Genomic DNA, 23,752 nt, shown 5'->3' on the forward strand with positions numbered 1-23,752 from the left:
CTCTTCATATAGGAAGAACCAGAAAGCCTCTCCTGGTTTTTATTTATTTATATTTTTTAATTAAAATATTTCATGTTCATCCCTCACATTAAAATACATGGTATTTTATTTTTAAATAGTCACAAATGTATATAGACACTCCCAGAAACAAACCACGTCACTGTAATAAAACAAATAAATAACAAAATGGAAACTTTAGCAAAGTCCAAAGACAATCAGGTTTAGCTGATAATTACTTCAGTTACACTAGAGAGATTCTCAGACACCTTACTACCACCATGACACTTGTTAATTGCTTAGAACACCACATGTTTATTCTACATACAGGACGTGTACTAAAACACAGAGACACCAGCTCTACAATAGTGGTGGTTATAAGTATGAACCACAGTATAGCAAGATCCTGCTTTAGGCAATAGTTTATATAGATGACATCCTGCGAAGGACAGAGTTGGAAGGCCAATTCTGGCAGGGGTGGGGGGGGAAAAAAGAATTTAATGAGATTTCGTTCCTTAACCATATTTATTGGTATTTAATTCCCTGTGCAAGTTGAGTTCAGCCTCATCCATGCTAACCGAGTTGGTTTAAACTAAACAAACAGTTTAATATAGTATTTTAAAATCACCAAACTCATTTCATGAATTTACTCATTTACTTTTACTTTTATGTTCTACTTGCTTAATCACTTTGTTTTTGGCTACCAGGTAGTTAAAGCTTCTAATCAAACGAACACAACATCAGGGCATGCCCTGATATACTAAGGAATTATATCTGGCTGGATAGTGCCCTTTTGTTTACCTTATTATAGGGGACAAAAATTACAGGGCAGTGTGTTTAGTAGAACAAAGGGGTACAGGACAGCTTTACACACCAGTAAGATAGTGTTCTTTTAATTAGTTCCCTTCAGTTTTGTACAGCCCTCTGTTCCCCCAAGCTTTAAGAAGTTGCACTTCAGGCAATTAGATATTAGATTTTTTTGCAACTTGTCTTATCCTTTAATTGAAGTAGGACAGACAAGTGTGGTGACTGGGAAGAGTTTAAACTTTCAGTTAATGTAACCGCAAAAATTTATCACTTCCCATTGCACAGACACCATTTCTTGAGAAAGATGTCTAGAACTTCAACAGAAACCACACAAAAAAGGTTAAGTAAAAAAAGCTAGTTCAAAAATAAATAGAATAAATGTCATTTATCAGTAAAATATGTTGCTGGTGCAGTGCAAGATGAAGGTCATTGAAGTGCAGTACCAACCCTTTATACTATAAATATTCTAGACAAATCAGGTGACCTACAAAAATTTGCTTCAAAAAGATAATTGTGCAATCAATTTTAAAATGAACAGCATGCTTACTAGAATACCAGTGTACAGGCTACCTGTTCAGTATGCATGTCTGTCTGTCTCCTCAGCTGCTTCAGGGAATTCTGAAACCCGTTCAGAACCAAAATCAACTTACATGAAAAATACTTCCTGTAAACATAATTATTGGTATTTTGTCCTGATGTTCAGTGGTAATTCATGTTACAAGGGTCTTCCTACTATGACTTTAAGAATAAGTACAAGCCACAACAAGAATAATTTTCAAGTTAGCAACTAAATCTGAATTATTCGTGTCTGGCACTGTGTAAACATTTCTACCAGTTCATTTTGTTTGACTTCGTTTACAGCCTCTGGTTCTGCTGGGCTCTTCTGTACCTTTGCCACTGCAAAGTTTATCCCTTGGGTCAATCCAGCTTGTGTAATATTAGCAACTTGGACCATGGAGCTGCGGATCTTAGCAAAGGGGGAGACTGCTCTGCTACCATTGCTGTCTGCTGGAGAAGGAGTCATCTGAAGTCCTGCCTCAACTTCAAGAATACTGGACGCAGATCCTGGGCTTTTATGAGATCTATTAGAGTAAATATCCTCAACACCTAAGAACTGAGAATCTGACTCAGAAAATGGCACATCCAGTTTAGATGGCCTGGAAGGGATGTCTCTGTCTGTTTCTGACCAGGTTTCTCTTTTCTGAGAAGCATTATTGCGGGCTTGGTCTAGTCCTTGACAGGGCTGTTGAGGAGCAGTTTCTGCTACCAAAGCATCTGTCATCTTATTTTGAGCGTCTTGTACAAATCGGTGGCAGTATGCATCGATGGGTTTAGAGAACTCCACTGCCACATCCTCAGCAAAAGGCGTTTCTTGTATAGAGCTGTCTTCACACTCAGGCCTGCTAGCCTGGGTGACGTGGATCTCTGAAGGAACATGAATGCTAATGTTGATGTCAGTGCTACTTATAGACTGGGACCGACTCCCCAGTCGAGGAGCTGAAGCAATAATACCACAGCTAGGCAGAACATAATCTATCTGGCCTACATTCTCCAAAGAGTCAGTTAATTGATGGTCATCATCAGATTTAGAATTTGTAAGGAAATCATCAGAATGGAAAGAGTCATTATCGGATATTTCAATATCTGATTCAACATGGACTTTAGTGTCTGCCATTGGATTTTCCAAAGTTTCAAGGCTACTGTCTGATTTCCAAAGATTAACTTTCAAGTTGGGTTTTAAAAAATTAACTTTCACTTCAGGCTTGGCAAAATTCCCTAACTTGCGAAGACTGCCAATGTTAACATTGGATTTGGTTTGTCTGACTTTCTGATTAAGAGACGAAAACTTGCTCATTAAGTAATTCTTGCCTTGCGCCAGGGATCCTCGATTCTGGGATCTAATGCCAATGATGTCTTCATGAGGTTTACTGCTCTTCCTGAAAAATTAAAGAGAAAGTCACGTCTTCTCTTACACAGTTAATCAAGCAGTTATACGTCTAAATCACAAGTTTCACAATATCCCAGTTAACATTGCTTTAATACGCTTGAATTCTTTTATCTGGGAGTCTAATCCAATAACTTTCATGATTCAGACCCCTGCATGGCTAGAGCACCACAATGATAATAAAAAAATAAATTTAAATACAGCGCAACAAGTGTACATACATACACACTGTACTGTCCAAAGTTGACTTGTAAACATGAGAAACAGCAGAGAACTATACTGTACAATTAGTGGCTTTCTGCTTACTTACCAACAAAGAAAACAACAAAATAAATCCTTATTGTACTGTTATAAATTTTCTGACACATTATGCACGACAGTACTCTATAAAACTGTTTGTATATACAAAAGCTTTAATACTAGACTTGTTTACCCTTCCCTATAGTGAACAACAAGGCTACGTCTACAATACAGCAATCTTTCAACAGAAGTTACTTTCAGAAGAGATTTTCTGGTAAAACATCCACACACAAAAACGGCTCGAAAGAGCAATCCGCTCTGTCAGAGTGGCCAGACTGCCAGAATGACCAACCAGAGGCTCGGCAAACAGGGCTGCCTGGTGAACCAGAAGCTCTGTCTGTTGATATAGGACCCCCCTGGAGCATCTACACAGCTTTTCTGGTAACCAAACTGTAAAAGGTGTTATTCCCCATTGGAGAGGCAGAACGCTGCCAGTAGAAGTGCCAAGTTTTGTCCACATGCTGTCGACAAAACACACATTGTGTGTAGACACACAGCAAGTTTTGTCAACAAAAACCTGGTTTTGTTGACAAAACTCTAGTGCTGATGTAGCCCAAGGGTCTAGAAAATTCCATAATCCAGCGTAGCCTATTTCCCTAAATTAAAGAGGTTCCAGTGTATTTTAATAGATTCAGTTACAAGCAAACGAAATGTATTTTTAGAATCATTCCAAAAGAATGACTGGTGAAATAACATGATTAACAATTCCTTTAGAAGAACCTGACCAAACCCAAAACTTTAAGCTTTGATAGCCCTGTTTTAATGCTGATCTTTAAATACCTGGGACCAATCAATCAAGAAAAGAAGGAAATTAAGTGTTTTGCCATTTCAGGTAAGAGACTAAATTGACTCAAGATTGTTTCAATAAAACTTGCCTTTAAATAGCTGTGTATCAACACGTATTGAAATCAGGGTCTAGATTTCTGTTCATGACAGAATGACATCACTTTTGTAACACTAAGGCAGGCTGCACTGCATTCGGGTTCAAAATAAGGGGCTATTTTTGAACTTCCCAGTAACCCTCATGCAATGAGGGTTACTGGGAATGAAATACCACTCTCAAAATAGCCCTGCTATTTCAAGTGTGGTGTTTGGCTGCATGGTTTCTATTTCAAGATACGATTGTATTTTCTCATATAGTAACAGAGAGGGAACCGTACTTGTCTATGTACTATCAAAACAAAAAAGCAGTCAAGTAGCACTTGAAAGACTAACAAAATAATTTATTAGGTGAACTTTCGTGGGACAGACCCACTTCTTCAAACCATAGCCATACCAGAACAGACTCAATATTTAAGGCATAGAGAACCGAAAACAGTAATCAAAGTTGATAAATCAGAAAAAAATTATCAAGGTGAGCAAATCAGAGAGCAGAGGGTGGGGGAGTCAAGAATCAGATTAAGACAAGTATGCAAAAGAGCCCCTACAGTGTCCCAGAAAATTTGCATCCCGGTTCAAACCACATGTTAATGTGTCTAATTTGAATATGAAAGAGAGTTCAGTGGCTTCTCTTTCTAGAGAAGACTGAAAATTTTTCTTCAATAAGAGCAAACTCTTAAGTCATTAACAGAATGGCCCACTCCATTAAAATGTAGACTAACTGGTTTGTGGATCAGGAGTGTTTTGATATCTGTTTTGTGCCCATTAACTCTGTCAGAGAGTGTGAAATCTGTCCAATATACAAAGCACCTGGGCATTGTTGGCACATGATGGCATGTATGATGTTAGTGGAGCATGAGAATGTGCCTGTGATTCTGTGAATAACCTGGTTAGGTCCAGTGATGGTATCGCCAGAATAGATATGTGGACAAAGCTGGCAGCAGGCTTTGTTGCAAGGAAAAGTCCCAGGACTGGTATTCCTGCAGTACAGACTGTGGCTATTGGTTAGAATCCTCATAAGGTTGGGAGGTTGTCTGTAGAAGAGAACAGGCATGTCACCTAGGGCCTTCTGGAGTATGGCATCCTGATTAAGGATAGGTTGTAGGTCTTTGATAATTTGTTGCAGTGGTTTGAGTTGGGGGCTGTAGGTGATGACCAGTGGTGTTCTGTTGTTGGCTTTTTTTGGGCCTATCTTGGAGTAGCTGGTCTCTGGGTATTCGTCTGGCCCTGTCAATTTGTTTTTTTATTTCTCCTGGTGGGTAATTCAAGTTTATGAATATTTGGTAAAGTTCTTGTAGTTTTTGTTCTGTCAGTTGGATCAGAGCAAATGCGATTGTACCCAAGGGCTTGATTGTAAACAATGGATCTAGTTATGTGTGCAGGATGGAAGCTAGAAGGGTGTAGGTAAGTATAGCAATCAGTGGGTTTCTGGTACAGTGTGGTACCCATCAGGCCATCCTTGATTTGTACTGTAGTGTCCAGGAAATGCATCTCTTGCGTGGAGTAATTGAGACATAAGTTGATGGTGGGGTGCAGATTGTTAAAGTCTCTGGAATTCTTCTTGAGTCTCTGTACCATGGGTCCAAATCATAAAGATGTCATCAATGTATCTTAAGTAGAGGAGGGGTAATAGGGGACGAGAGTCGAGGAATCGTTGTTCCAGGTCAGCCATAAATATATTAGCATATTGTGGGGCCATGTGGGTGCCCATAGCAGTTCCACTAATCTGGAGGTATAAATTGTCCCCCAAATCGGAAATAATTGTGGTTGAGAAAAAAGTTGCAGAGGTCAGACACCAGATTGGCTGTGTTGACTATATATATAAGTGTAGTTTTAGCCTAAATGTAAGAAAAATATTCATGAAGTTTGCTGCTTTCGCGAACAGTACACATAAAACAACATTACCAGGAGGGGAGGTGTGGTAGCACACAACATTTCTGGGTATGCATTCCAGCCTGAATGGAAGCTAGCTTGTAGTCACTTGTTCACAACTTCTGTATTCATCCAAATCCAAATCAGTTTCTTCCTGTCTCACCTTCTCTACTCTTTGGCTGTGTCTACACTTAGTAAAAACTTCTAAATGGCCATGCTAATGGCCAGAGCGAAGAAAACTAATGAGGTGCTGAAATGCATGTTCAATGCCTCATTAGCATGCTGGTAGCCAAGGCACTTTGAAAGTGCCGCAGTTCGCTCCCACGTGACTCATCTACACCGGGGTCCTTTTCGAAAGGACCCCGCCAACATCGAAAACCCCTTATTCCTATGAGTATGTAAATGAGCCACCATTTTGCATTTTTAGACTGCTTATTTGCATTAAGCTGTTGGCACTAGGGCTCAGTGTAGACACAGCCAAAACGTCTACCTTCTAGTTGTCTATTTTTGTTATTCCAAGGGAACCTCAATACCCTCTCTAACCAGGCTTTTGTGCCATTCATTTCAAGAGTTAGCTTTTAACATTTCAGATATTTGGATTTTTTAATAACATGATTTACAAAGAATGTTTTTGTTGTACTACTGCTAAAAAAACTTTGAACACAAAACAAGACATGAAAATTACCTAGTATCTGTGACAAATGTTGTAAGCAGAGATAAAGGCAAGGTTATGTAAAGAAAATATTACATAGACACCAAAGAAAGTTACATTTGCTGTGAACACAGTCTTGAAATTTCTAATTTGTGCTTTTAAAATATCATCCATGTAGATCCACTAAACCTCATTAACTTGTATTTAGCTTTTTAGTAGTTCTAGGTATTCTGTAAAATCAACTTCTTCCAGATAAGCACCAATCCCCATAGCATATACAGGCTCTACTGAGTATCTGCATGGCCTTCTAATACCATTTACAAAAATTATTTTGTTGTGGGTAGCAAGAAATGCAGAATCAACAGCCTGAAGCAATTAGTCACAGATTAGAAAAGAAACACTGTGTACTCAAAACACTAATTATCTCTAATGAGTTGTGTTTTAAAGTTTATTTTTCTAGCTGTCAGACATGGAGTTTCCTAGAAGTGAACTGCAATTTATCCTATCCAACAATTAATTTATAAAATAAAATCACTTAGCTTGGCCGTTTTAATACAATAACTATATCTGTTCTTGAGTATTATGCCACTATAAAGTAAGTTTATCTAAGACCTTTTTGGCATGATGAAACTAGAGTCCTTTCATGTGATTTTTTGACAGTTCTTTCATGGATAGGAGTCTATGAATTACAACTTCTGTATACTTGCCCTTATGTCTTGGGGCAATCAGACTGGATACATGAATATTCTAGACATGTCAGATACTGGGGAGTGGGGGTTTGGGGAATCCCTGGAATTCCCCTGGCTGGGGGAGGTGGGCAGCTGGAGCCTCTGCTCCAGCTGGCAGCTCTGGCTTTCCCCTGTGGGTGGGCCGCACCAGGTATGGGGCTGGGCTGGGCAGGGCACCTCCTGCTCCAGTGCCTGGCCATGCGGAGCAGCCATGGTGCCCCTGACACGCCCCCAGCCACTACACGGTTTGGCCCCAAGGCAGCTCAGCCATGGAGTGGCCCAGGTGGTGGCAGCCCCAGCTGTGCCTGCCCCTCTCCACCCCTGGCATTGCAGTGCCAGGCAGCCACTAGGCAGGAGCTGCGTACTAAGGAGCCCCTGAGCTGGCCAGCAGTGCAGGGGTAAGCTGAGAGGTAGGGTGCAATAAGGGAGCCTCCCCCTGGACTCTGCTCACATTAATAGGAAAACGTCTAAGTCGAGTTGCACAAAGCAAGTGTCTACTGTATTCTGACAGTCTAGCTTCACACATACCTCCCCATTCCTGCAGAGTAGCTCCTAAAAGATTTCACCAGATTATAGCAGTCACCAGGAGTTTCATGCAGAACAGAGTGGCAAAGCCTTCTTCCCACCACATTTTTCTTTAAGAGTTCAACTTAAATTGTCAGATACCAACTTTGTGCCAAAATGGTAATGTGCCACTTTTTATTTAAAAAAGTGCTCAGGAACATGGCACTCAAATGCCCCTCTTATGCCTTGTAGCATTTCAGCATGTCACTTCGACTTCCTGTAGTTTGTGAAGTCCGCTTCCTCTCCATCAACAAGAGATGTCCTGTTCATCCTTGAGGTGCAGAACGACTACTCCTCAACTCATAATGAGTGGCTCCACAAAGGTAACCTTGACATTAATCTTGTGTTTTGTAGCAGTATTTTAAATGCACACATTACAGAACCCCTGAACATGAGGAGAGGCAACAGAACCACACACCCTCTACACAGCTGTCAAGTAGGCACTGAAATAAGGGAGAGGTCATAAGGGAGAGCTGCAAATGCTACTTAGTTTTAGCTGTCAAAAGCACGGTACCAGCTTCGAGACAGCCCTTCATTTAACACAGCCTGTATGAAGAAAGTACACTCATGTTCAGATGCAAGATATCAAAGGACACCTGAAAAGGGTTACCAGAGATGAACACGGTCTTATAGTCACATAGCACACTTAAAAGAGAAAAGCAGCTGTTCTCTAAAGACCTTACGTAGCAAGGATTCACAGCTCCCAAGATGCTTTCACTTTTAAAGGGATTATGCTATGTGTGTTTGTACATATAAGGTCACACCCCAACATCCAATGGAATCATTGGAAAAGTCTTTCCACTGACCTTGATAGGCATTGATCAGTCCCATGCACTAACACAGACAGGGAGAAACTATTTAAAATTCTACCCTTAGATAGATGTTTACAGCATGCAGCTGCTAAAAACAATAAATCAGATCATTCTTAACACAGGAACTAAAATGGGGACACTTGCTGTGAGAATCCCATGCAGAAATGACTTGGTGTCTCTAAGAGAGGATTTAAATTGTGGTATTGAGGATTCAGAGCAGGCGGAAAAAACACAAAACACTCACCTCTCCAGCTTTTTCTCAATAATAGGCACATCCAATCCCATAGCTTGTTTCGTGATTCTCAGCATCTCTGCAATACACTGAAGGGTATCTGAAATCCAGTGAGCAAACTGTCAGATTCCTGTCAATATAAACTTCTTAAAATCCCACATTCTAGCAAATCTAATTTTAGAGGCCATTTGTCACAAACATGTTAAATCACTCCTTTTTTAAAAAACTTATTTACCCGTGGCCCCCCCCCCCCCGCCCCGACAAGATGCAGTTTCCTGATGTAAAGATCTAAGTGGGAGTACCATGTCTTGGTACATGTAAGTCAGAAAAGCATATTTCCAATCAACTGCTCACTTTGGGGACAGGGAGGGAAGGGGATTCTATTGATTGATGGACAATATTAAATTCTCATAGATGTCAAAAACTAGAGTTACAGGTAGGAAATAAGATGTTCTACTGCTAAGTGTTTTGTTAACCAAGTTAAACAAAATGAGGAATGTAGTCATGGATTACACTGACTTAATCCATAGATATCAGCATCTATGACCATCTTTAACATTCATCCTACCCTCTGAGGTCCGAGGTTGATATATGCTACATAACCTTTTTCATCTAAGTTTTAGTATACTGAACATAATCATGCATTACTGGAAAATGTACACTTATTACCTTTTCCATCTTCTTCAGGGTTGCGTACCACAGCTCTGAGTGTGTGAAAATATCCACTTGTTTCATTGTATCTATAATGCAGCCTCATACAAGAGAATTTGGGCTTTCCAAAAAGGGTGGGTTCAGGACCTGAAAAATAAGCCAGACAACCATTGGTTTGGGAGGGTGGACAGCATTCTTTCATGGATCAGTGCAGCGTTTCCCCAAGTGTAGCACACAAACCACTCGTGGTACACGAAAGGATTTCACGGGGTACGTGGCAGAAAATAAATTACTAAAAATCAGGGATGAGCAGGGGGATGACACTGGGAGAGGCGGGTATGCTGATAAGGCCAACGTCCTGAAAGGGGTATGCAAATGATTTAAATTTGGGAAACATTGGATTAGTGGAATAAATATTGCAAAATTCTCAGCCTATATATATTGTCAGGAATAGCCTTTATTTGGTATAAAGATGAAAGAGCAGAAGGTTTTCTACAGAGAGCTGCACAGATGTTTTAGACATTGATTGTTTAAATACAGTATGAAATACCACCACGGTTTAAATACAGACAACTTCTAAAACATCTGTGCAAATGTATGGAAAACCTATAGAAAACCTGCTACTTTTTGCATCATTCTACCAGAAAGGTTACTCCAGATAGCATTTCCACCTAAAACCACATTCTCTTCCTAATATCCATTAGCTACTGTGTCTCCAATACAAATCCAAGCCAAAAGGAGATATGGGCGGGAGGAGGAGGGCCAACAGGTAAAACACCCCACTCCCAGTCCAGGCCCTGAGCCCCCACCACACTCTAAATCTCCAACTTCCTCCTAGACCCTGCCTCCCAACCCTGATCCTCAGCCCTGAACCTGCTCCTGCACCTTCATCTCCTGCTCTGAGCCCCCTCCTACACCCCCAAAATTCTACAGAAAAGTATCTAATCAAACAGCCCTCTCAAAATAGACAAATACCATCTTTGAAACTTGTCAATATGTGATGTAAACTGACCATAGACTATATTATGTTTTTGATTTGGTTCAGATATCTAACTTAATTTTGTCAAATTATTGCAGCAATGTTTCATTGAAGTTTCTTTAAAAAAAAAAACAACCATGTACTCAAAATTATTCCCTTTCTATGAGTTATTATGTGAGCTAACTAGAAATTCCAGTGTATACTTCCCCATTAACTATTATTATAAACTCAGACATCTGAGATTTTTAGTAAATACTGGGTATGGAATGAAGAAGTTATGATCTGACACCTTGAAGACTTTGCCAGGTTTCCTTTCCTTTAAGTTACTAGGCAGAACATAGGATGGTCCAAGGGAAATGAAAACTACTTAATGGAGGCTAAGTCCGGTTACACGCCACCAACAGGTGTTCTACTTAACTTCTTCCACCTCTGTGCAAATGAATTTTCTCATGTGCACCACAGTGGAATTGATGTGTTGCACATCACCTTCATACGGATGTACATAAAGTTCATGTGGCAGGAGTGGGGTCAAGGGGTTCTGAGAACAGGAGGGGGATCAGGGCTGCGGCAGAGACTTGAAGTGCAGGAGTGGAAGGATTCTGACAGAGTGTGCAGGCTCCAGAGTAGGGCTGAGGCTGAGGGGCTCAGGGCTGGGACAGATGTTGGGGTGCATGGGCTCTGGCTGGGTGTGCAAGCTCTAGAGTGAGGCTGGGATTGCCGGGCTCAGGCTGCACTTGGGGGAATGGAGCACAGCAGACTAGGGCCATATCAGGACACTCTGCATCCTACTGCTACAGTGAAACAGAGGAGTGACCTGGCTGGCAGAAGGCAGGAGTGGGGCAGGCTGATATGTGCATCACTCCACTTCCTGCACACTTGCCACCACAGTAAGTGGGGGTGGGGGGCAGGTGACCCTTGCTGCTGCCTTGTGCCGTCACCACCCCCCACTCCCACAACTAATCTCCCAGGCCACCCATCACTATGGGGGACAGTCCTATGGATGGGACAGTTGAGGCAGCTACTGTGGGGTCCACCACCAAAGCACAGGGCCTAGGGCAGCAGCCCCAAACCATCCTGTTGACAGGACATCTTTGGCAACCACTGTGGAACACTACTTATGAGATCACCTTCCAGGATCAGGGGTAACATGTAATTAAGTGTGATGTCTTTCAATTCCTACCTATTTCTATTTTCTCCAAGGCTTCAAGGCTTAGTCTTTGATACTGATTTACTTTGTCAACTTCATCATCATAACTAGACAGAGAAAACAATCCAAGTTAATTATTTATTTACTCACAGCTAAAACAATTGGTGTATAGCACAAAGGTATTAAAACTAAAGATTCTGTATATAAACATGGTATGTTTATTAACAAAATACAGCGCATGATGAATGGGGGGGGGGGGGAAATCCAATGGACTTACTAGGCCACATAGTAGGCAGAGTTCGAAAGCAGCAATAGAACATCCACATCTTTGTGAGTAGCATCAATAAGACTATAAAACAAAGTAGGCAAAATATACACAAGTGTTCAGTGATACAGCTGCAACTGACAGGCATTCTGCATTGTGTGTTAAAAACAGACATGACCATAATACCAAAACAAAGAAATTCAAGTAACTAACAGTGACTGGACTATACTTAATTGCATAATATTCTCTTTGCTTACATAATTCTAGTACTTCTGTTAGTTTTCAAAAAAGTATACCAGCGAAATGCAAATATAACTTTGAAGAGTTCACACTTTCTATGAGATACATAAATAAAGCGCATCGGTAACACCAAGCCAAATTTGCTTGGATGAAACGACAAGTGAGGCTGGATAGGATCATGCAGCTGGGTTGTGGGAAAGGTAGTGTTCATTCCCATCTGAAGAAGTTGGCTGTTTCTAAGGACTGCTACAGGGATATGAAGCTTTCACTGGTCTTGGGGACAGTTAATCACAGCAAAAATTTATTATATCATATTTTACACGCACGCACGCACGCACGCACCCTTTTATCTTAATAAGTCACATCACCTAAACAAAACTGAGGCACATTGCCACAATGGAAATCTGTGATCCTATTGCCCTTGCATGCCTATGATGTGGTTAACAAGACAACACTGGGCTTTCACAAATAGCAAATTTATTTAATCAGATATGGCTTTAATATACTGCAAATTATAGATTTGCGGCATGTTGGTTTAAAAGCAATAAGGAAAATGGGTACGTTAATGTCCATGAACAGCTGAAAATGCTCTTCAATAGTGTCTGCGACAATTAAAAGTCAAAGACACTAAGCTTTCTTGCATGGCTATGTGAGGTCTTTCCGAACTAGTTCTATCCTGGTCCATTTTTAGGGTAGTTAGGAGAACACATTTAAGAAAGTTTTACCACATTAATCCCCTACAGTTTTCAGTACAAATCACATTTTGAAGTGATTTCTAAAATACACGACTTGCAAAAGTCTTTAATCTGCAACATACTTAAAGTATGGTGGTATCAACTATCAAAACTACAAATAAATGTAGGTAATTTAACCAGTTTAATAAAATGTGAACGACCCCATGTTGGCAGATGACCAATAAAAAAAAAAAATCAGCTATAATCTTGTTCTGCGTACCTGGGATCACAATCAATAAGTGCCCATCCACCATGGAATTTTTCATCATCTGGTAGGAGTAGTTTCATGTAACTTTGCAACAGCTGGCTGATCAGTTCCTGATGGCTTCTCAGAGTCTCCTTGTGCAGTGCTTCATGTTCTTTCTCTTTTGTAAATATGGAATAAAGATCCTCAGTGACTGGGACACCTTGCATCAAATCTAGACAGCAAATATAGACAATAAAGATTAGGAACTGACAAAAATGAGATATTTAGGAAGATGCATACAGAAGCACTCCATCAACGTCTTAGTTTACATCTCTGAATAAGCTTTACGCTCCAAATTTTTTTTTTTGGTGGCTGTGGGGTGAGAGGAGGGCGTACAACATTTATTTTACAAACTAATTAGAGACTGAGGTCACTAAATTAAGAAGTTCATAAAATTAAACATCTTGAAATCAGGGTGTATAACACTATTCTTGTCCTCCAAATCACTGCAGAATGTGAAAGGTTATTGACCTTTTCTTTACAGACATTGCATAAGTTATGTGGTTTCCCCACACACATTGGAAAAAAACTGCTTTATATAAAAATGATTCAAAAGATTAGTATTAAAAAAAAAATCTAGATTACATTGTGGGTTTGAAGGTCACACAAAATCTCCTAAATATATGCTCATCTTATTATTATACAATAAAGTATCAACAAGGGCATTTTGTTCAGAAAAATTTAGTTATGCCTACTTCTTAGTAAGCAAATAGTTACTTGAAATAGTTTCCAAAAACAAGATGAATAAGAAACTGATGGAGTAGAACATTTGGTAAATCATAAATTAGCTAGATATAAAATGAGATTATGATCATATAGTTCCACTAAGTGAACTGGCATTTACTACAAAGCAACTAAGCCATACTGCATGAAGTGTATGGCACTTAGACATGTGCTTCCTTAACCTTTTGAAAGCGTGCAACACAGAAAAAACAAGAAAAACACAGTTAAAAAAAGACAAATGGTAAATAATTCAGCTGAAAATAGTTTACTTTCCCCTTACCTATGACTGCTTGCCTATAAGCATCCCTGAAACGATTCAAGTAGTATCTATTTGCAGAATTGACTCCATCTTTCATTACTCCTGTGAGTTTCCTTTCACCAGTTCTTGTGAAGTCACCCTATTACATGGAAAACACTCCTTTCAACATTTAATTAGCCAAATGTGTGGCATTTAAATAATAAACTTCAGTTCAAAAAGCCATTTGAGTTTAGTGTAAATATTGCGCAACTGAATGAGTGACATTTCAGTGAATCAATTTTAGTTGCTGTTCTTTGTATATAAAAATAAGGATATATTACAAATCAGCAATAAAGACAGCATTTTCTTTACCTGTGAAACAAATATTTTCTTCACCTGTGACACAAATATAGTTCAAGAAATGTTTCAATCTCTGGAAAAATCTTAAAATGCTACAGACCTGTTTGTCAAAGACATTTTTAACATATCAATAAATCTTTTTTATCCACTTAAAGAATAAATGTCTCAGACATATTAGGTCAAATAATATGACTAAAGGTCATGGATTGTACATGCAAAACCATGAATTTCAGGTTTCAAGAGAGATGAAAGAAAAATCAATAGTCTGAATCTGTTAATATTAGGATGGGTCATATAGGACTTAATTAAAAAAAAAATCAATAAAGGCATCACTATTGTTCAGACTTGTTTGACATGTACTTTTTAAAATCATTGCTCAGAAAGAAGGTTAGAATCTTTTGGGTTCCATTATTAATATGGGCCAAGCCTCATGCACACAGGGACCGTAAGCTCCCTTGAAGACACATCCAAATAGCTGCCCTCATAACCATGATGCTCAGCGACCAGCTATCCTGTCTAGGCCAAGTAGGTCCTCCAGAGTCAAAATTCTTTAGTGCAAATGACTTTTGCAAGTGTCATCCCTAGATCTTACTTCATGAGAATTTCAGAGCTGCTGGGCACCCCACAAAGCCAAAAAGAGCTACTGACCGCTCAAGGTCCCTTTCAGGCCTAGGATGCTACTGGTGTCCAGCACTGCTGACAATCTTTCCAGTTATCTTTACTGGAAAGATATGTTTCAAGAGTATGGAATTTTAGGGCCCTAAAAATGCATCCATTGCAAGATTGGTTAAATTGGTTTCCAGGTGAATAATCCTGAATGGCAAAAAACAACCAATCGTCTTTGGGTAACTGTGAACAAACCAGTCTTCATTCTTCAGTGATTTGTTCACAAGCAAATACGGTCTTCATTCTTCAGAGTATTTGCTTGACAGGCACAAATTAAAGATATGATGGGGAGGGAACAGGACCACTCACTAGTTTAGTCAATAAGGGCTCTAGACAGGCAGCTTTATTCATCTGTTCAGTGACTACAAAGTGCTAGCCAACAAAAATGAAAGTCACCCATACCCAAGGAGCATACAATTACAAAAGATTAACAACAGTGCAATCTGTTGACAGTAGTCAGGCTCCTGAACACCAGAGTCTGAGAGCACTGGAAAGGTTTCACCATTGTTTGTGTGTATTAAGAGCAATTTGTTTCCTTTAGTGATCCCTTCTGAAAATAAACGGAGCAGCATCTACTAAAAGGTCACAACTGTGGGAAGTACAGAACCTTAAATTCTAGTCTTGGCAGGTAAACTTTACAGTTCACCAACAACATTAAAAATAAATATTAGATGGGTTATTCCTCCATTATTTAATGATAGCTGGTTTACTCTTCTCACTATAGCCAGAAAGGCAGGCTATCATCTGCTATCCACCAAGTTCTGAAGAACATGTATTTTGAAGCACTGTGAATGTATTCTGCTGAAATGTAACGCAAAAGTTGTTAAATATTTTCAGTATTAATTCAGTTCTTACACTTTTCTTCTCTTTCAAAGTCAAGATATTTAACGTCATCAACACAGAATCACAGGGCTGGAAGGGACCTCAGGTGGTCATCTAGTCCAGCCCCCTGCTTCAAGCAGGATCAACCCCTACTAAGTCATCCCAGCCAGGACCTTGTCCAGCCAGGACTGAAAAACCTCAAGGGATGGAGAATCCACCACCTCTCTAGGCAACGCATTCCAATGCTTCACCACCCTCCTGGTGAAGTCGCTTTTCCCAATATCTAACCTATACCTCTCCCTCTTCAACTTCAAACCATTACTCCTTGTTCTGCCATCTGGCACCCCTGAGAACAGTTTCTCACCCTCCTTTTTAGAGTTCCCCTTCAGGAAGTTGAAGGCTACTAAATCACCTCTAAGTCTTCTCTTCTGTAAAGTAAACAAGCCCAAATCCCTCAGCCTATTCTCATACGTCTTGTGCTCCAGGCCCTTAATCATTTTTGTTGCCCTTCGCTGAACCTGCTCCAGCAAATCCACATCCTTTTTATACTGGGGGACCCAAAACTGGACACAATATTCCAGATGTGGCCTCACCGGTGGCAAATAAAGAGGAATAACTACTTCTCTAGATCTGCTCAAAATGCTCCTCCTAATGCACCCTAGTATGCCGTTAGCTTTCTTGGCTACCAGGGCACACGGTTTACTCAGATCCAGCCTTTCATCCACCATAACCCCTAGACCATAACCCCATAACACCATCACGAAGTGAAGAATGCTGGCAATCTGGGCAAAACTAGACATTCACTCTCTGGGTACGCAATAGGATAAACACTTCTTGGAATGTCATTCTGTAGAAACAACTCAAAAGTCCAGGGGGTCCCCAGGAACTATACAGAAAGTATCAAACTTCAGCTAATTTTACTGTGTCATTTTTATATTTATCTTTTAAAACCAATAAACCAAGAGACTACTCCAGCATACTGGATAATTTATAAAACTTGGCAAGGTACTCATTACACTGTGTTTTGTTTGGCTGGTTTGGGGTTGGTTTTGCTTTTGGATTTATTTATTTTTACCTTTAAAGCTGCTGTTCCAGCATACTGTCTGCTTATGGAATCTCCATTGTTTGCCCACATTATCTGGTAGATTCTATTGCATTTCATTGGCAAAGGCTGTTCTGGTGGCATCACACCCAACTTTTTCAGCTGAAATTTGACATATTTGTTAGTGGATCTGGTCAAAGTGACATTCTCTCTCGAACTACATAAATTAAATAAAGAAAAAATTGATATGACATAACATTTTAGTAATAACACCATCTATTAAATTTTTCTTATCTGAGTTACATTTTACAATCAGAACCAAAAAGCATCACTTGGCGATACTGAAAAAGCAACCAACATCCTCAATCTTTAGGATCCATCCTTAAAAATATAGCAAAATATTCAATTCTATTTAGTTTCAGTGTCTTCAAAGGCAAAATTTCTTTGAGCTCAAAGAACTACCAGGGTTGACTTTTAAAGTGATCTAAGCAAGGGGGAAAAAACACACCTCTTAATTTTAACCCCAAAAAAGCCAGATGTAGGTCTCATTTTTCCCCCTCTTCAGAGCATGACATGACAAAAGCCAAAATGCACAAAGGAGAAAGACCACTTCCATATAGGAGGTCTTAAGATGAATCAAGAGAACAATACTTCTCCCCGATGGAATTAGGAGATGCCACATAGCAAAGAAAAAGCAACAAGGGGTCCGGTGGCACCTTATAGACTAACAGAAATGTATGAGCATACTCTGATACTTGACACCATGAAAAAGAAATGCACTTGTTGAGCAGGGAGGAAACTAATGACCTAACACTGCCATTCAAAAACTTGAGAAAAGGAACTGGAAAAGCAAAAGAGGGGAAAAAAAGCAACCATTAAGTTTTCAAAGCTAGTTGGCTAATTTGTTCTTTCAGATGCATGCACACGTCCATTAGCAGCAGTGACACTGTATCTGTAAGGTGTTTTATGCACAAAGAATCTGTTAAGGCACGACGTCTCCTACTCTCCTTACAAATAAAATGGCAACTGAAAAGCCAACTTTCCTGAAAGGTTCTTCCAGGGCTCAGACAGGGTTACCCACCATTAAGAACCAGTAATCCTAATTTCAAATCTATCGTGGCGCAAAGTCCCCAGATGGTGAGAACAATCTAGACTTCTTAAGAACCTGGCAACAACTGGATTAGAACAGTTCTACATATAATACACATGTGCAACACAGACTGCAGCCAGGTACTCTGTGATGGAGCTGATTGCCAAATAATGGACACATTGTGTCTGAATGTCCAGACAGAAAACCACATCAGTAGCCCTTGTGAAAGTTTAATGTGAGAACATAAGTACAGCCATACTGGGTCAGACCAAAAGTCCATCTAACCCAGAATCTTGACTTTTATCCATGACCAACGCCAGTGCACCAGAGGGTATGAACAAAACAGATCATCAAGTTATTTATCCCCATCACCTACTCTCTGCTTCTGGAAAAAGGAGGCTACATTTTCCTACTATTAAGCAGGACAATCCAGACCACTTCAGAACAGTGTGCCTCTTCAGACTCTAGCCACTAGATGCGTGACAACAGCAGTAGCAATTAAAACTGCAGTGTTAGCTACATCTGGGAGAGCCTTTCAGCAATGTCCTTGCCAAGAGCAGACAAGCTAGTATGACATTCCCAATGTTCCATGGGAAGATGATCAATAAAAGTATTGAGTGTACTGTAATTAGTGTGACCATAGTACATCATTAAAGCCTGATAATCAGCTGTTCTAAACTGGAAGGTTGGAGAAGAAATGCTTTTATATCCAAAACAGTCAAGGTATTTCTAGTCTTTATTATGTGGTATCAACTTAGTATGGTGTTTTCCACACTCATTATCCTCCACAGCTGAAGCACAAAAATAAAACCAGTTTTTCTTCCGAGATGCAGTATTTTTAAATTGACTTCTTTACTTGTTGATGGTGCAGCAGCTTGAGTATGAATGACTGTAGTAGAACCTCATTCAAGAGTTAGGGTACCTGACCAGAGGTTGTCATCTGGAGGATATCGAAGGCCTTCTCTTGTGACTCCTGGATCATCTTCAGTGACATCTAAAATAAGTCCAGCTGTTTCATTGGTTTCTGACACTGTTTAAGATTATTGGCATAAGAAGGCAGAGGAGAACACGCAGGTCCATCTGGTGAAAGTGAGAAGGTATTAGTTGGGGTGGGAAGGAGTCACCACCTTGTCTGCTCTAGACCCTTGCTCTTCAGAAGGTTTCTCTTGTGTAGGCCTGTGGAGGAAAGAAAGTTGGAGCAGAAGACTGCCTTCCGTGATGATCCCAAAAGGGAAAAGATAGGGGCTCTTGAAAATAGCTGACATTCTGCACGCAGGTCCTAATTTGGCCATTGAGAGGGACCATAAGATGGAGAGAGAGGCATAAAGGGCTGGTCAATCAGTGAGAAGAGGGACATCACCCTATCTTGCCCTTGGGTCATCTCTCAGTTCAAGTATCAGAAGAGCTGTCCCTATGGTGATATGCAGGTTTTCCCGTGTACAGATGTCTGAAGAGGGTAACTCACAGCATGGTTTCAGGTAGGAGCAGACACTGGAAGTGAGGATGGTTAATCACTTAGTGCGGACAGTATTGGAGGAACAGGGAATCAGAGACCCTGTAGACCTCAGTACTGTCAGCTGTTTGGTACCGTTAATAAAAAGGGGACTCCAGCTCATCGGACACTAACTATTAAAAGAGAGGTCCATGTATGGGACACCAACAAGTCTTTGGAGAATCTAAACTCCCCTATCATGTGAGCCTGTGCTGATTCTCTCCATATTTTTAGCCAGTGAAAAGCTAGGTGAGTGGTGTATGTAGATCAACAGATGAATGTGGGAGGCTGATTCACAAGGAGGTAACTGGGCCTGGACCAGAAGCAGTTGGAGATACTGATCCATCTCAAGGACCCCAAGTTTAATCCCCAACCTTTTTTTTTTTTTTTTTTTTTAAAAAAGATTTGCTTTTAAAAGTTAGGCAGTTCTTGTACTTTGCTAGAATGTGGTTGCCTCCCAGACAGCAGATACACCAGAAATATCCATCACTGACAAGGATAAATTCCCGATATGTAAGCCAGCATACCATATGCCTCATGGCAAAATGCCTCAGAATGTGGGGAAGGGAATATTAAAAACAGAAAAATCCCAAAATTACCAAGGAGGTATGGCTTATAAAATGAGGATTAAATAAACATAACTAAAAACTCAAGGCTAAATTAGAGCCAAGATGGAGAGAGACTTCAGGTGCTCTGTTTCAGGATTCAGCAGTACAGAAAGAACTGAGGCACAGCTTAATATATCCTAGATAAAGGGGATAAGGATGCCTGTGCTTCAGTGCAGGTTGAACGAGCAACTGCTACTGAAAATTTAAAAGCACATGGGGCACACAAGCGTTTGAAGTGAATAATACGCAAAAAATTTCTCTTGGTTGGGTAACTCTCCATTTTAGCTTGCTGAACTGGTCTCCATGCCAACTGAAGAGCAGCCTCCTTAAGTTTGTTATCAGTGCTGGTGTTCTCTTAAGATGCTTGGTTCTAATCCTGAAGCTTGGATACTTTTCGCTGACTTGACCTTCTACCCAAAAACTTCAGACAAGGAAAGCAGAGTCACAAACATCCTTAGCACAGTTGAAAGCAAGGGAGCCTAGAAATGCACTCCCCCAGTCCCAGAACCCACTGATTTATGATAAGACGATGGACTCCAAAACAAAAAAGACAACTAAGTAGCAAAACCACAACTGCACGTTCACAAAGAACAACTGATGACATAGTCAAATCATGGTGGACAAGTAGAAACTGAGGAATGGGCTGGAGCATGAAAGTTCGGGCACATGCATAGCCATGCCTAAGGGTACTGCTAGGAACAGCATTCTGGCACTGGGTGAATTGAATGCACACATATCAAGTGTAGTGGACCTTTTATTACTCAAAGGAGAATAAATACTGCTAAAAATGTACATACCAGTTAGGTATTTAAGACAGGAACACACAAAATTCTAAACCGATCAGAATACAAGAGCTAAGTTTATAACTGGGGAATGAAGGGAAGGACAAAAACAAAAATTAGAAGTTGCATCCAGTGATGAATAAAATTATATTGCCGAGGAAGAAAAAAAAAAAAAAAACAAAAAACTACCCCCTAATTAAAGAAATGTCACAGGGATGTAGACCAAACTAAGAAATCTGAAAGCAGTATTTGTGAACTTTTTCAACTATTAGAATCTCTGGAAGCTAGTGGATTGTGGTAACTTGATCTGAAGGGAAACTTTCACTCGGATACCTGGTTTTACATCTGAAAGACTGCTATGAGAAACCAAAATCACAACAAATCCAAGAAGAGTGTGGCTGATGGTATAGTAATACACTAATTTGTTACAGGCTGTTAAAGTGTTCTGACAAGGCAAGAAGAAATAACTGATTGTCAGCATTTTCAGGTCTGGACATCTGAAGGTGTATATGCTAAATCTGTGTTTAAAATAGAAGTGGTCTTATTTTAAGTGATTTGGACACTCCTGATTCCCAGTCAGGAGTCTGATCAGTACTACCTTTTAAATTTTTAAAATAGTTCTTGATAGTCTTTTGACTAAAGATTGGTGTTAACTGTCAGGTTTGAATAGTTTCAGATTACAGCCTATTACTGTACAAACCATTGGCAAAATAGTGCAGTTTCACTTTAAAACACACAATGCTTTAAAACTGACACTGATACTCCCGGGAGAATTCTGTGCCACCGGGCAAAGCAGACTTTTGCGGAAGTTAATGTTCATGCAGAATTTCCTTTCCTCTGTAGAAATGGTCTGTGGTGCTGCTAACCAGCACTAGGAGTCATTGGACTCAGCAGAGCCCAGCCTGCACACAGAGGATACTGCTAAGGGAGAAGGAGCTAGAGGGTCCCTGGCAGTGGGAGTTCCCACCATATCCTCCAGGAAGGAGAACATGACTTGCAGGAAACTCTGTGCATGCTTAAAACCAAGTATCAGGTTTTTTTCTCTAGATACCTGGGCTCTGGGTGTCAAGGGGGGTGAGGAGGACAGGTGTCTGGGAAAGGGACATCCTGAAGCTTGGCTCTGGGCCAAAGACAAGATGTGAGTAGTTGGGCTAAGTGTGGGGATGGGGTGGAAGATGCATTTGGGTTCTTCCGGGCATATTGTTTGGGGGACTCCCTCATAGGCTTGGGAGGGAGGAAGAGATGGGTAGTGGGCATCTAGCCCCACAGCTGTGGTCAAAAGGGAGAGAGCAAAGAAACAGGAACTGAGCTGTCACAGAGTTAAAGAAACCCCTAACTCCTGATCACTCCAGGTGCTCTGAGGGCTGGCTGCCCCAGCCCTGTCCCTTCTGCCTGAGACCCTGCAGAGAGCCACCCCCACAACACACCTTGCCTTGGACCCCACAGTGGCCATCAGCTTCTGTGGGCGTGTGTTATATAGACCCACTTCCCGATTGGTAATTTTATTTCAAAATACCTAAGTAGTTTAAACTGGTGTAACAATAGTGTCATCACCACAAATAAAATTTGCAGATACTTTAAATGGTGCATCTAATTTTTAATTTTTTGGCAAAGAATGCCTGCAAGAGTAAACTGAAAATCAGTCAGGCTTCAAAGGCAGCCCACAGCTGAACTGAGCAAAACTTTAATGAATAATAATGTCAAATGTAATAGTTATTTACCACTAGTTGGATGTTACTGTACAAGTTTAATAAAGCTAAACATTTAAGAACATTATACAAAACCTCATACAATCCCAATCCACCCAAAAATCATAAAAGCAGGGACCTAAGCAGTTAAGGGGAAAGACTCGTATTTTCCTTTTCCATCGGACAACAGTGCCAGTGACACATTCCATAAAAATTTCATTTTCATCTCCAACAAACACCAAAAAAAATTAGGTTCCTCAATTTTGCCAAACTTGTACTCCAATATAAACCCTTAACATTGGTCTAAGTTTTATACTGACATTCTATGTCTTGGAAAAGTTATTCCGCCTTACCATGGCAGAAGTCCTTATCAGTTCAGTTTTCAATAAGCCACCATGAACAATTCAAACATTCAAAGTTTGCATTCTGTGTTTTGGTTTCTGCTGTTTCACTGAACTGTACAAAATAAAAAGCTTAAAGCTCATTATAAATGAAATTCCAGTGCAACGTTCAGCTGGCATGGATCGACTGCAGATTTGTAACTGTGGCGCAGACTCTAAGGTAATATTTCATGACAGATTATCTTGCTTTGATTATTCAGAGTAGAACAGACCACGAATCAGAGCCAAGATGTTGGGCGGGGGAGGGGAAAAAAGTCAATCCTTGTAGAACCAGAATTACAAGGTCTGGATTCTTGCTGTGGGTGGCAGGGGAACATGGCAGCACCTACTTACATACTGTAGTTAGATGAATTTTTTTGTTCTGTTTTGTTTTAAGAAGGAGCAGCTTGCCTGTATCTTTCATCTCAAGCATACTACAGACCTTTTTCACTGTTTCCTACACTGCATGTTCAGTTTGCAAGGCCTTAACTATGTGCACCATCATCTACTTAACACCCTCTTCAGGCAGAGGATATAAACACAGGTTGAGGTTCTCAAGGAGGAAACAGATGATTGTTGAACTATAAAAAGCTCCTTAAGCATCATTTCTTCCTCCTATTTGGAAATGAAAAAGCAGTCATGTAGCACTTTAAAGACTAACAAAATAATTTATTAGGTGATGAACTTCCATGGGGCAGACCTACTTCTTCAGTTCAGATTTGGAAATGCTATCTCTGCAACAGACAGATTCACCGCAGAAAGGGTGATCTGTCAACTACCTGTTAAGGATACCTAGAGAGTTGCAGAATG

General features: G+C 40.3%; 1 protein-coding gene across 2 annotated transcripts in view; it reads right to left on the reverse strand.

Annotated features, from left to right (window-relative positions):
• Window positions 1-23,752, reverse strand: part of INPP5F (inositol polyphosphate-5-phosphatase F) — a 90,446-nt gene continuing 66,694 nt past the window's right edge. For both annotated transcript variants that reach the window (XM_074999766.1, XM_074999768.1), the window contains 8 exons: window positions 16,936-17,064; window positions 14,055-14,172; window positions 13,025-13,223; window positions 11,843-11,914; window positions 11,599-11,672; window positions 9,458-9,586; window positions 8,801-8,888; window positions 1-2,741 (listed from right to left, as the gene is read on the reverse strand). In XM_074999766.1, the coding sequence (XP_074855867.1) occupies window positions 1,592-2,741; window positions 8,801-8,888; window positions 9,458-9,586; window positions 11,599-11,672; window positions 11,843-11,914; window positions 13,025-13,223; window positions 14,055-14,172; window positions 16,936-17,064 (1,959 nt within the window). In that variant the 3' untranslated portion in view covers window positions 1-1,591. The remainder of the gene's footprint in view (window positions 2,742-8,800; window positions 8,889-9,457; window positions 9,587-11,598; window positions 11,673-11,842; window positions 11,915-13,024; window positions 13,224-14,054; window positions 14,173-16,935; window positions 17,065-23,752) is intronic.

Source organism: Carettochelys insculpta, chromosome 7 (assembly GCF_033958435.1).
Source record: "Carettochelys insculpta isolate YL-2023 chromosome 7, ASM3395843v1, whole genome shotgun sequence".
NCBI lineage: Eukaryota > Metazoa > Chordata > Testudines > Carettochelyidae > Carettochelys > Carettochelys insculpta.